Source organism: Corythoichthys intestinalis, chromosome 19 (genome assembly GCF_030265065.1).
Source record: "Corythoichthys intestinalis isolate RoL2023-P3 chromosome 19, ASM3026506v1, whole genome shotgun sequence".
Classification (NCBI taxonomy): Eukaryota; Metazoa; Chordata; class Actinopteri; order Syngnathiformes; family Syngnathidae; genus Corythoichthys; species Corythoichthys intestinalis.
Window position 1 is genome coordinate 39,310,782 of NC_080413.1, and position 13,613 is coordinate 39,324,394.

The 13,613-nt window shown below is 41.9% G+C and overlaps 1 protein-coding gene across 1 annotated transcript in view; it reads right to left on the bottom strand.

Moving 5' to 3' along the window:
• lama4 (laminin, alpha 4) overlaps nucleotides 1–13,613 on the bottom strand; it is a 106,561-nt gene that overhangs the window by 37,795 nt on the left and 55,153 nt on the right. The window contains exons 15-21 of the mRNA XM_057823020.1: nucleotides 13,257–13,405; nucleotides 8,545–8,686; nucleotides 8,365–8,458; nucleotides 8,178–8,291; nucleotides 4,926–5,111; nucleotides 4,408–4,547; nucleotides 2,666–2,830 (exon numbers count right to left, since the gene is read on the bottom strand). Coding sequence (XP_057679003.1) covers nucleotides 2,666–2,830; nucleotides 4,408–4,547; nucleotides 4,926–5,111; nucleotides 8,178–8,291; nucleotides 8,365–8,458; nucleotides 8,545–8,686; nucleotides 13,257–13,405 — 990 coding nt within the window. The remainder of the gene's footprint in view (nucleotides 1–2,665; nucleotides 2,831–4,407; nucleotides 4,548–4,925; nucleotides 5,112–8,177; nucleotides 8,292–8,364; nucleotides 8,459–8,544; nucleotides 8,687–13,256; nucleotides 13,406–13,613) is intronic.

Consider the following 13,613-nt stretch of genomic DNA (forward strand, 5'->3'; position numbering starts at 1 on the left):
TGAGGCAAATTCACCTATTTATGTGGTTGATGTCCCTTAGGTATTATCAAAGGTCCCTAGAAGCGAGGCTCTAGAAATGCTTTTGACCCACAAAGAGTTCCAAACGGCTCTCGATCAGAGGTCGACAACCTGCCTTCCAGACCCGACTCTTTGAACCCTCTAATGCAACTCAGTTTTTATTTAAATAAATGCATATTTGATATAATTATATTCTGTTGCTTGAGAGACAGACGAAGAAGTTTAACTGGCCCGCAAGCACACGATCGTCATGGTTACAGCTCTATACATCCGTGTATACACCACACAGTGCTCATGCTAACATAGTGTCAGAGACACTGCTATTTTCATTGTGACAGGAGACTTTAATCATGTGGACTTCAAAACTTTGCTCCCAAAATGTTACCCACACGTCACATGTGCAACAAGAGGTCTTAACATGCTGGATAAAGTTCACAGCAAAATCAAGGATGGCTATAACGTCTTCCTCCTCCCCCACCGAGGACAGTATGATCGTCTGTCCTGTTTTCTCACCCCATCAGACAGACCTCTTGTTCAAAAAATATTGCTAGAGGGGAGAATCTAAATACTGTCCCACAGACACGGTTTCAATGCAACCAAGTGGGACATCTTTCGACTAGATGATTTAATTGATTTAAGGTTTAATTTAGATGTTATCCAAATAGCTAAGTGGATGAACAATGAGTTTAAGCAGCTGCTAAAAGTATGGGACTCTGCCTTCAGGTCTGAAGACATAGAATTGTACAGCTCAGCCAGATCCAACCTGAAGAGGGGACTCAAGCAGGCGAAGGCAGCATATGCCAGAAAAATGGAGGGACACTTCATGTAATGAAACCCCCGACGTGTCTGGCTGGGCATCCATCCATCCATCCATCCAACCATCCATCCATCCATCCATCATCTACAGCATAATCCGGGGTCGGGTCACGGGGGCAGCAGCTTTAGCAGGGAAGGCCAGACTTCCCTCTCCTCGGCCACTTCAACCAACTCTTCTGGCATGATCCCAAGGCATTTCCAGGCCAGCCGAGAGACATAGCCTCTCAAGCATGTCCTGGGTTGTCCCGGTGGGACATGCCTGGAACACTTCTCCAGGGAGGCGTCCAGGAGGCATTCGAACCAGATGCTCGAGCCACCTCAGATTGCTCCTCTCAATGCGGAGGATTGACCCTGAGTCCCTCCCTAATGACCGAGCTTCTCATCCTATGTCTGAAAGAGAGCCTCCGGAGGACAACTTATTTCGACCACTTGTATCCGGGATCTTGTTATGTGCAGGCACAACCCACAGCTTGTAACCATAGGTGAGGGTAGGAATGTAGATCAACTGGTAAACCGAGAACTTCACCTTTTGGCCCAGCTCCTTCTTAACCACAAAGGACCGGTGTAGAGTCCGAATCACTGCAGGCGCTGCACCGAACCACCCTAGCATCCTTGAACTCCTCCACTTGGGGCAGGATCTCATCCCCGACCCGAAGAGGACATGCTACCCTTTTCAGACTGAGGACCATGGTCTTGGATTTGGAGGTGCTGATCGTCATCCCAACCGCTTCACACTTGGCTGCAAACCCTTCCAGTGAGAGTTGGAGATCACTGCTTGATGACGCCAACAGCACCACATCATCTGCAAAAAGCAGAGATGCAAGGCAGAGGCCACCAAACCGGACCCATCACACTTTGGCTGCACCAAGAAATTCTGTCCAGATAAGTTATGAACAGAATCAGTGACAAAGGGCAACCTTGGCGGAGCCCAACCCTCACTGGGATGAATTCAACATACTGCCAGCAGTGCGGAAGATTCTCTGACACTGAGAGGAGGAGAATGCCCCTGAGTGGCTGCCCGCTGATGCCCTGGCCCTTACTGTGAGCACGGAGAAGGTAAGGGGGAGTGATACGAGTTGTGAACCCTTCAAAGGCTGCTGGTCCCGATAGTGTCCAAGGCAGGGTACTGAGGTTCAGTGCAGACACGCTAGTGGGGAGTTTTACAACCATCTTCAACCTCTCACTATCTGCCTTCACGGTCCCCAGTTGCCTGAAATCTGACACCATTGTTCCCATCCCTGTCGCCATTCACAGGCGCAAAGACTTGCTGTGAAGCTGTTCTGGTTTACACCCATCTACAACATTGCATGGGAAAGTAGCCTTAAGGGGATGGGTTGGTGAAGGGACGGCTCCCCAATTACAGAACAATCATGAGTTCTTTTTAGAGGTGCTAGAAAGGAGGATGAATTGGGAAGTGAAATTTAAACTTTAAGGGGACGAGTATGATTTTCAAGCCAGCTGTAGAAAAGTGGACCAACCGTGCATCTCCAGCAGGACCTCGAGGGTGCCAGGGGGTTTACCCAACTAATCTACATGTGCCGGTATATTAGTGAAGGATTTCAACCAGGGCCTTTAGGAAAGGCTGTAGAAGATGCTCCGGGAGGATGTAGTGCCAGACACCCTAATAAAGGTCATGAATGACAGTGGTCATTCAGGACCTTGGTTTGTTGGCATGTTAAACATTTATACATGGTATATAGACAAAACAAAATGTTTTTTTCCCCCAAACCTGGCTAAAAACAGCCATAAAAAGGCTCACATTAGTAAGTGTTACCCTTTGTATGTGCATTTCTAGTCAAAGTAAGTCTCAGTGGTATAGTAATATACTTACATTTCTGTCTCCCAGATATAAAATGAAACGGTCCTCTATTGGATCCTTGTCTGGGTCAACTCTCATGAATAAACTGATGGATGTCACTGCCTTTAGGTCTTCAAGGCTGGTATCAGCATGAATTTCCACTGAAGATTGACCGTTAAACTTCATGGAAACTTGAGCCTAGGGCGAAAAACATGGATTTGATCAATCTAAACTTCACTTTGAAGGAGACATATGTAAGTATTGCACTTTAATTATTCATGAAATGGCCCACATTTTTCAATATACATTTTTTTTAAAATGTTTTTAAGAAATACTTCTAACACGGTTCTCAGTGGTTAAACTGAGATTGTCCCATTTTAAAAGACGATAGTCATTCCCGAAAAGTTGCTATCAGTTTGACTCTGTGTTTACAATGGTGCCGCCTTCGACAAAAGCATTGTAGGGAAAAATACCACCTTTATCATGTGCATACCTGCGGAAAGACAGTGCCAGGTTGAACAGGCACAGTAATTATAAAGAGTGTGTTTAGTATTATTTTTAGCTTGTTTTTATCATTATCTCCACCATCAGAGTTAGAGTTGTCCAATAATGACTTATTAACCTACAACCGATATTGTCCGACTCCAGAAATCCGATACCGATATATGTGGTCGTGGATTTAACATATTATGGCTAATTGGCTTGTCATACCCAGGTCAAATGGTCTGCTCACTTCAAATATCCCAAGTATCTTAGTTTGGAGACATCTAATGGTCAAGAGGCATAACTGTTGTGCTAAGCTGTGACCAGCCGTTGTATAAAGGCGGAAGGCTTCTACATTCACTTTGATGGGAACCTTGCATGTTGGGCCATAACCGATAATGAAAAACAAATGTCCATATTATCTGATATAATTTTAAAATGCTTTTATCGGCCGATATTATCGGCTACATGATAATATTGGACGACTGTTATCAGAGGTCTAAGGAATTTGCGATTTGCATACCTAAATACTTTGAGCAATCATCTTTAATATGAAGACTATTTAAACTAGGAGTTTTTTCCTTTCATGGTACGGGTAATATTTGTCAAATTATTACCTTGGGTATAAAGTTTCTGATTACCGTATATTTTGGACTATAAGTCGCACCTGAGTATAAGTCGCACCAGCCCAAAAATGCGCAATGAAGAGGGAAAAAAAACATATAAGTCGTACAGGAGTATACGGTAAGTCGCATTTTGGGGGGAAATTTACTTGATAAAATCCAACACATAGAACCGATATGTCCTCTTGAAAGACAATTTAAAATAAAAATATAATAGAGAACAACATGCTGAATAAGTGTACAGTATGATAATGTTACATGATGCATGAACAACGAAATGCGAACGTGGCCGGTAGGTTAACGTAACATAGCTATTAAGAGTTATTCAGATAACTATAGCATAAACAACATGCTGACAAGTTTACCAAACCATCAGTGTCACTCCAAAACACCAAAATACCATGTGAAATGATATAATAATGTGTTAATATTTTCACACATAAGTCGCTCGAGTATAAGTCGCACCCCCAGCCAAACGATGAAAAAAACTGTGACTTACAGTCCGAAAAATACAGTAGTAGCCATTTCTAACACATTGCATAATGCATTATTACAATTACAGTTACTGGTGTTATTAAACTCACATTTCAAATTCGTTGGAACCATTTGAAAATGTTATATTGGAGCGGTAGCTAAAGATTGATATGCATATATTGCGTGTGAAATTACCTTCTTTGCCACACTTCTGGCCTGAGCTATGAGTTCTCTGATTCTCATGACATTCGTAGTTATGTTATTGACAGGCTTTTTCTGCTCAACCACTTTAAGCTTTTCCAGAAGCTCAGGAACAAGAAAATGAAGGTGATCCACTGCAGGTATATTGAACAAAACATGAAGCATGTAAGAAGTGACTAATAATAATACAGAGAATCTGCATTTGTATTGCAAATAGTTTTTGGTGCATTTCAATTATTAGGTAGGCATTTGAATGAATAACTGCCAGGAAACATTCCAAGAAAGTAGAGCTTCTGAAGGAAAACTAGAATATTCTTTCAGCAGCAAAGTCAGTAATCTAAACCCGGAAGAGAACTGTACTGTACAGTATATTTTATAAATAAAATCTTATTTGTTTACATTTTGAAGGCAGCAAGACTCACAAACACACAACAGTTGAAGGTGACTACAATGAAAACTTGAGTGATAGTTTGAAGATTTTTGTTACTTTCAATACACACAAAATAACATACCCGATTCTCTCGCAGAAACAACAGCTTGTTCATAGGCAACTGTGGAATATTTGTTGTTTTTCAGATTATTTTCCCATTCCTCTACTTTGGAACTGATAGGTTTAATGGTCTCAAGGACCTGTGCTGAGCGGTTAAGAGTTCCCTCAGCCACCTTGAGTGTATATTCCAGTCGCTGGTTAGTCCGGGCTGGAAAAGTTAAGAGATGTGGTAAGGTTTTTTATACGTCCTGGTTTAAATAATAAAGATAGAAACAGATTTATATTCATATACAGGGAGTCGTCAGGTTTTGGTGTCCTCGACCTACGACGTTTTCGACTTTACAACGCCTGTGCCCAGGGGCGGAGTGGCCCAGGAGTCATTGAAAGGCCGGCCCACTTCATGGATAGTGATGGAAACCATCCAGCCAGCAACACAGAGAGGTCCACTTCTAATATTCACTAACCTTGGCCAGAACCTATTCAAAATTGTGGATTTACAGTACCAGAAAAATGAGAACTGTAACCTGTAACCAGATCAAAGTCCACATTTAGGACTTTTAATTCAACCTTGCTGTATATTTTCACAATAAAAATGCGTAGGTGTGAGTATGGGTGTAGTCAGAGAGGTCTATTACTAATATTTAACAATGATGGCCAGAACTTATTCAGAATTGTGGATTTACAGTACCACAAAAATGAGAACTGTAACCTGTTAACAGATTAAAGACCACATTTAGGACATTTAATTCAAATTTTCTCAATTTAGCTACAGTAGAAATGTGTGAAATGAGTTTTGAGTCTAGGAGTAGTCAGAGAGGTGTACTACTAATATTCACCAACCTTGGCCAGAATTTATTCAGAATTGTGGATTTAGAGTACTGGACAACATAAGAACCACGGAGGTCAACTGCCCTTGCCGCTCGCTGAATTTACTGTAATGCTTGGGTAGGCTAATTTAAGGGTCCGCTCATTTGACCACGGGCCCACCGTCCCACTGGGCCATCGGCCCACTGGGAAAATCCCCGGTATCCCCGTATTCCAGTCCGCTCTTGCCTGTGCCTCGTCCGGCATTTAGTCCCCAACACCGTAGTTTGTAACAGATGCCTCTGCAACAGGTGTTAGTTAGTACATCCACCACACTGTGGCACTTCTTAACTTTTATGTATTTGTTTTCATCTTCTGTTGCTCCTCACTTTTTAGTCGTGGGCTCATCGTGACCGCTGTGCTCTCAGTGATGAGGAGTACAGCTAGCTTTTTGTGCAAAAACGGGCATATGTGGAACTTTGCTCCTTTTTCTTTGCTATCCAAAGGCACATGCCACCCAGCATGCCCTGTCACAGGTTACGCATTTCTGCTTAGCCAGTGCATAGTGGTTGTCGGTGTTTGTACGCCGGGAGGATCTTTGCCTTTTTTTGCCGTCCCTTTTTCACATTATGGCCCCGAAGTAGAAAGCTGGGTCTTCTCGGAACAATCAAAAGAAATGCAATTATCATGGAAATGAAGCTTGATATCATAAAAAGATATGCTGCATTCAAACCAAAGTTTACCGTCCGTCCATTATCTACCACTTAATCCAGGGTCGGGTCGCAAAGGCAGCAGCTCCTCTGGCAAAATCCCAAAGCATTCCCAAGCCAGCCAAGAGACATAGTCTCTCCAGCATGTCCTGGGTCTTCCCTGAGGCCTCCCGCCGGTGGGACGAGCCCGGAACACCTCTTAAGGGAGGCGTCCGGGAGTCATCCGAACCAGATGCCCAAGTAGCCTCAGCTGGCTCCTCTCAACGTGGAGGAGTAGCGGTCTGAGTCCCTCCAAGATAACTGAGCTTCTCACCCTATCTCTAAGGAAGAGCCCGAACACTTTGCGGAGGAAACTCCTTTCGGCCGCTTGTATCCGGGATCTTGTTCTTTCGGTCATGACCCACAGCTCATGACCATAGGTGAGGGTAGAAACTTGGATCGACTGGTAAATCAAGAGCTTCGCCTTTTGGCTCAGCTCCTTCTTCACCACAACGGACCAGTACAGAGTCCCCATCACTGCAGACGCTATACCGATCCGACTGTCGATCTCCCCAAGAAGACCTCAACATACTTGAACTTCTCCACTTGGGGCAGGATCTCATCCTTGACCCTGTGAGGGCATGCCACCCTTTTCCGACTGAGGACCATTGTCTCGGATTTGCCAGTGCTGATCTTCCTCCCGACCGCTTCACACTCTGCTGCGAACCCTTCCAGTGAGAGTTGGTGATCACAACTTAACGAAGCCAACAGCACCACATCATCTGCAAAAAGCAGAGATGCAATGCTGAGGCCACCAAACAGGACCCCCTCAACAATTTTGCTGCGCCTAGAAATTCTGTCCATAAGAGGTATGAAAAGATTCAGTGGCAAAAGACAGCCTTGGCAGAGTCAAACCCTCACTGGGAATAAATCCAACTAACTGCTGGCCATGCGAACCAAACTCTGGCTCCGGGCTTACAAGGACTGAACAGCCCTTACCAGGGGGCTTGGTGTCCAGTAGTACCGAAACGCTCCCTGAGGGACACGGTCGAACGCCTTCTCCAAATCCACAAAACACATGTAGACCTGTTAGCTGAACTCCCATGCACCCTCGAGGACTCTCCCGAGGGTGTACAGCTGGTCCACTGTTCCATGACTGGGATGAAAATCACACTGATCCTCCTGAATCCGAGATTTGACGTCCCGACAAACCCTCCTCTCTAGCACCCCTGAATAGACTTTACCAGGGAGGCTGAGGAGTGGGATCCACTTCCGATTCACGTAACATCAAAATAAGGACAGTCATGTAACGAATAAGGTTTTGTGACTGCTTCATACTGCACTGTTTTTGTGTTGAGTTGTGTTTTCTGGGCTGTCCCAAAACGCACTGCGTATCTGACTGGAGTGAGAGGAAGGGGTAGACAAGTTGGCCCGAGCACGAATGCTGTTTCCATTTTTGGGTGTCGCAGTAGTCATGTTCTGTGCTTTTGGTTGCAGATGAGACATTGAAAACCCCAACTTTCTATCCACGTCTAAGCAGTAATAGTAAGTACAGCATTTTATTTTTTTTTTCATTTGAATGTATTTTAGTTTCATTACACGAAGCATTTTAACTTAAATTTAGACTTCAACGGTGACATCCGACATACAAGGAAATTCGGATTTTGTCACCAGCATACAAACAGAACTCGTTCGTAACTGCAGGACTCCCTGTATTCTGATAAGAATATCAAGTAAAGCCCATTTCAACATCACTAGGCAAAGGCTGAACTTTCTTTTACCTGTCTCAGGTTCAATATCCTTCACCATTTCTTCAAGTTTTTCTGTGTTTTTATCCAAGGTTTCTTTTGTTTCTTCAATGTATTTTAGCTTGTCATCCACTGCAGATTCTACCTCTGGAATCAGAATGATGAAAAAAGATGGGATAATTGTCACACGCAACATGGTGGGATGACCAGTGTGGCCTACCTTTTTGTTCTGAATACAGTGAAACAGATTCTTTGAAAACACTGTCACATTTTACCACTAGGTCATTAAGCTGCGTCTTGATCCCAGTGACAGACTGAATTATGGAAGACATAAGGATAAAGCAACTTAATGACGAGAATAATACAGAATATATTTGCTGTGTTTTATGTTTGAACTTACGTCGTCTGCCGTATGGGATAAGTTCAGGGTGGTACGCGATGTGATATTGGCATCGTCGATGTATTTCACAATGTTGTTGTAGACATTGGCGGCGGTTATGGCCTTCTGGACAATGCCGTTGGCATTGCTATCTCGCAGATTCCTGGAGAAAATAAAATTGCATGTGTTTCAGTGTTAATACTCTGTCCATAGGCCATAGGGTGGATATACTACAACCGCTAGAAGAAAGTATGGAATCACCAGTCTCGGACGAGCACTCACTTAGACATTTTATTATGTAGAACAAAATCAGATAAAAAGCTTGAAAAAAATAATGAATTATTTCAAAAGTGTAACTCTTTAGCATTCAGAAACACTAAGAGAAATGAATAAAAATATTGTGGTGGTCAGTAAATGTTGCTTTTATAGAGTAGGTGCAGGGAAATAAATATAGAATCACTCAATTATGAGGAAAAATATATGGAATCATGGGAAACAAACAAAAAAATAACAATCAAAACACATATCTAGTATTTAGTTGCACCACCTCTGGCTTTCATGACAGCTTGCAGTCTCTGAGGCATGGACTTGATGAGTATTCTTCATTAATTTGGTGCCAACTTTGATTGCAGTTGCCAGATCATTCTTGCAGGTCGGAGCCTTGTTGTGGACCATTTTTTTCAATTTCCACCACAGGTATTCAATAGGGTTGAGATCTGGGCTATTTGCAGGCCATGACATTGACTGGATGAGTCTTTCTCCAAGGAATGCTTTAACAATTTTAGCTCTGTTGCATGATGCATTGTAATCTTGGAAAATTATTTCATTATCCCCAAACATATTTTCAATTGAAGGGATAAGAAAGCTGTCTAAAATTTCGATGTAAACTTGTGCATTTATTGAAGATTTAACCACAGCCATCTCCCCCCCCTCCCCCCACCCCCCACCCCCAGTACTTTTGCCTGACATGCAGCCCCATCCCATATCATCATGGACTGAGGGAATTTTGATGTTTTCTTCTGGCAGTCATCTTTGTAAATCTCACTGGAACGGTACCAAACTAAAGTTCCAGCATCATCATATTTTATATTTATTTCCCTGAAACATATATTTTTTTTATATTATTATTATTATTATTATTATTAAATTTTATATCGATAAAAGTAACATTTACTGACCACCACAATGTTTTTTATTCATTTCTTTTAGTGTTTCTGAATGCCAAGAAGTTGCACTTTTGAAGTAATTCATTATTTTTTCAAGCTTTTTATCTGAGTTTGTTCTACATAATAAAATGTCTCAGTGCATGATGTCCAGAACTGATAATTCCATAATTTTTGCTAGGGGTTGTATATGAAGACCAGAAGTGGGGAGTATTGCATTAGATTTACTCTGTTACGTTCACTTGAGTAACTTTTGGAGGGAAAAAAAATATTTTTAAGTGTAGTTTTACCACATCATACTTTTTATTTTTACTCGAGTAGATTTGTGAACAAGAACTGTTACTCTAACTCTGCTACTTTGGGCTACGCTAAAGTCAATACATTTTTCCTCTTTATTCTATTTGACTTTATTTTGCTCACAATGGCTCTACCGGTTTCACCACTGAGACGATAATGGACAATGGAGACAATAATGACTCCATTATACTTACCAGACATAACAATACAATCACCTGACCACACAAAAGCTTGCAGTCGAATGTCCTATGATCATGCCAGCCTGTTCAATCACTTGGTGTTTTTAAAGCGCCGTAAAAAAAATAATAATTTGGCATAGAGCATTGCCATCAGCATTACGCAAAAGCACGGAGTTCATTATCTCTCCCAGTTTTTATTTGGCACTGATATAGACCACGGGAGAACAGAGTGTTGTTTTAATTTCATGGTAGGAAATACACTGCTGGCCAAAAGTATTGACACCCCTGCAATTCTGTCAGAATTTCTCCCAGAAAATGATCGCAATTACAAATGCTCTGGCAGTAATATCTTCATTTATTTTGCTTGCAATGAAGAAACATAAAAGGGAATGAAAAAAAAAATCATTATCATTTTACATAGAACTCCAGAATTGGGCCAGACAAAAGTATTGGCACCCTCAGCCCAATACTTGGTAGCGCAACCTTTAGACAAAATAGCTGCGAAGAACTGCTTCCGGTATCCATCAATGAGTTTCTAACAGTGTTCTGCTGGAATTTTAGACCATTCTTTTTGGCCAACTGCTCCAGGTCTCAGATTTGAAGGGTGCCAACTCAAAACTGCCATTTTCCGATCTCTCCACAGTTGTTCTGTGAGATTCAGGTCTGGAATCATTGCTGGCCACTTTAGAAGTCTCCAGTGCTTTCTCTCAAACCATTTTCTAGCACTTTTTGAAGTGTGTTTTGGGTCAGTCACTCTGAGGGAGATCCAGCTTTCTCACACTGGGCCCCTACAGTATGGTGCAAAATTTGTTGGTAATCTTCAGACTTCATAATGCCACGCACACGGTCAAGCAGTCCAGTGCCAGAGGCAGCAAAGCAACCAAAAAACATCAGGGAAGCTCTGCCATGTTTGACAGTGGGGACCGGGTTCTTTTCTTTGAAGGCATCGTTTTTTCCCTCGTAAACTCTATGTTGATGACTTTTCCCAAAAAGTTCTACTTTTGTCTCATCTGACCAGAGAACATTCTTCTTTTTGGCTTTCTCAGGTAAGTTTTAGCAAAATCCTGCCTGGCTTTTTTATGTCTCTGGGTCAGAAGTGGGGTCTTCCTGGGTATCCTATCATAGAGTGCCTTTTCATTTAGACGCCCACAATTTTGCTTCTAGTCCTCAGACAGTTCTTTGGTCTTGATGACACTGCGCACATTAGACACAGGAACATTCAGGTCTTGAGAGATGGACTTGTATCCTTGAGCCCATGCTTCCTCACAATTTTGCTTCTCAAGTCCTCAGACAGTTCTTTGGTCTTCTTTCATTTCTCCATGCTCAATGTGGTACACACAAGGACACAGGGTGGAGGTTGAGTCAACTTTAATCCATTTTAACTGGCTGCAAGTGTGATTTGGTTATTGCCATCACTTGTTATGTGCCACAGGTAAGATAATTACACAAATTAGAGAAGCATCACATGATTTTTCAAAGGGTGCCAATACTTTTGTCCGGCCCATTTTTGGAGTTTTGTGTAAAATGATAATAATAATAAGGATTGAAGATATTACTACCAACGCATTTGTAATTGCAATCACTTTCTGGGAGAAATTGAGCATTATCTGAAAGAATTGCAGAGGGTGCCAATACTTTTGGCCAGCACTGTATGTTTTCTGTACTATAGGGTACTCATGCTCTTTGGACATGTGAGGTTTAATTTCTGTGGCTTAGTCGATAATTTTTGTGTATTTCTTTGGCCTAATATAGTCATGTAATAGGTTATTGTAGAGTATAATAATAACCAGGGGTGCACATAAGTGTTCCGCATGCCCGCATGCGTACTGTACGTAGACAAACACACTGGCCCTCAACGGCTTCCATACACTTTTGCGTACCAATGGCTGACCACTGTATTTGGGGTAGACACGAGAAAATCACTTCTGAAAATGTCAAAGAGGCAGGCCCCACTGAGTAATTATTTCCGTGTTCCCCAGCCCCTGTCAAAAGACAGACAGACGACAGAGACGACACCAGAGCAACCGGAAAAAAAGGACTTTTGCTGGAAAGTGGCTGCAGGAGGTACCATGGCTAGAAGCAAATGATGCTCGCATGGAAATGCGGTACAAAATGTGCCGTGAGAATCCCAATGTCGCCGATAAGAGCAGCGCATTTTATGTAGGGTCAAAGAATTTCAGCCATCCAAACTTTGAAAAGCACGAAAAAAACAGAGAGCATGTGGCAATTAAGCAAACTATCGATGTCAAACAGGACCCCACTCGCCCTATGGACAAGTGGCGGAATAAAGGTAATGAACAGCGACATGCACTGACAAACGTTTTTTTGCTCGCTTTTCACAAAGCTAAACATACATTCAATGAGCTCTTATGAGGAGTGACATCCTACTTTTACAAAGGCTTGGAGTTAATGTGGGAGCCGCATATGAATGCCCTTTATTTTGAATTTGTGCTTTTATATTTATTTCTTTACATTTCACTTCAAAGTAATGGCAATTTTGTTGTGCCAGTTTAAGTTTAATCAAGCGTTAATTGTTGATATAATTAATTAAAGGTTGATATAATTAATTAAAGGTAATTGGCTCTCAGTAAAGCTTGTCATAATTTTATCGCATCAGGCGGGTCGGCTCTCAAGCTCAATGAGGACCAAGTCACATCTCCAAGTCCTCCTCTGAGAACCTGGGCAAAAAAAATATGTGCACCCCTGATAATAACAGTTCATATAGATGACATTGTGCTGAGGAAAAAAATATACTGTTGTTAAAAAAGAAAACTCAGACATTGTAGGAAGGTACTCATTACTTGAGTATTCTTTTCACCGAATATTTTTTTACATGTACTTGAGTAATTTTTGGGGGGATGACTTCTATTACTTTTATATTATTATTTTGAAGTAAAACTATTACATAAAAAATGGCTACTCTACCCACCTCTGATGATGAGGGAAATGGATGATTTCAAAATCACTGTCTTATCTCACACATGTATGGAATTCACCCAATTTTGAATGCCCAAGGGCGAACTTCCCTGTGAGTAACAGCTACAGTAGTTATGTGAATATCCGTCATTATGCTTTATCCAGACAATTTTCTTACTCCTCCAGTTTGGTAGCCTGTTGCTCAAGCTCTTCAGCATGCTCATCTGCCCTTCGAATCAAGTCTGAATCAGCAGATGAGAGCTCTTCCATCTTCTCTATCAGCTTTTGATTGGCACCATCAATTGCAGCATGGTACTGTGTTGCATTCTGTTAACAAAATCAAAGAAAAAGACAAACGCATATAAAAACAAGCACACATGATAACAATGTGATTCCAAATCGACTATCCACTGCATTATTTGCAACTTGTATAGGTTTTTGTCTGAGTTCTTATTTACATCTGCCTCTCTATTAACCATTGGCATCGTTAACCAATGATTGTGTGGTCTTTCCTGAGGTGCTTGACTTTTAAGAG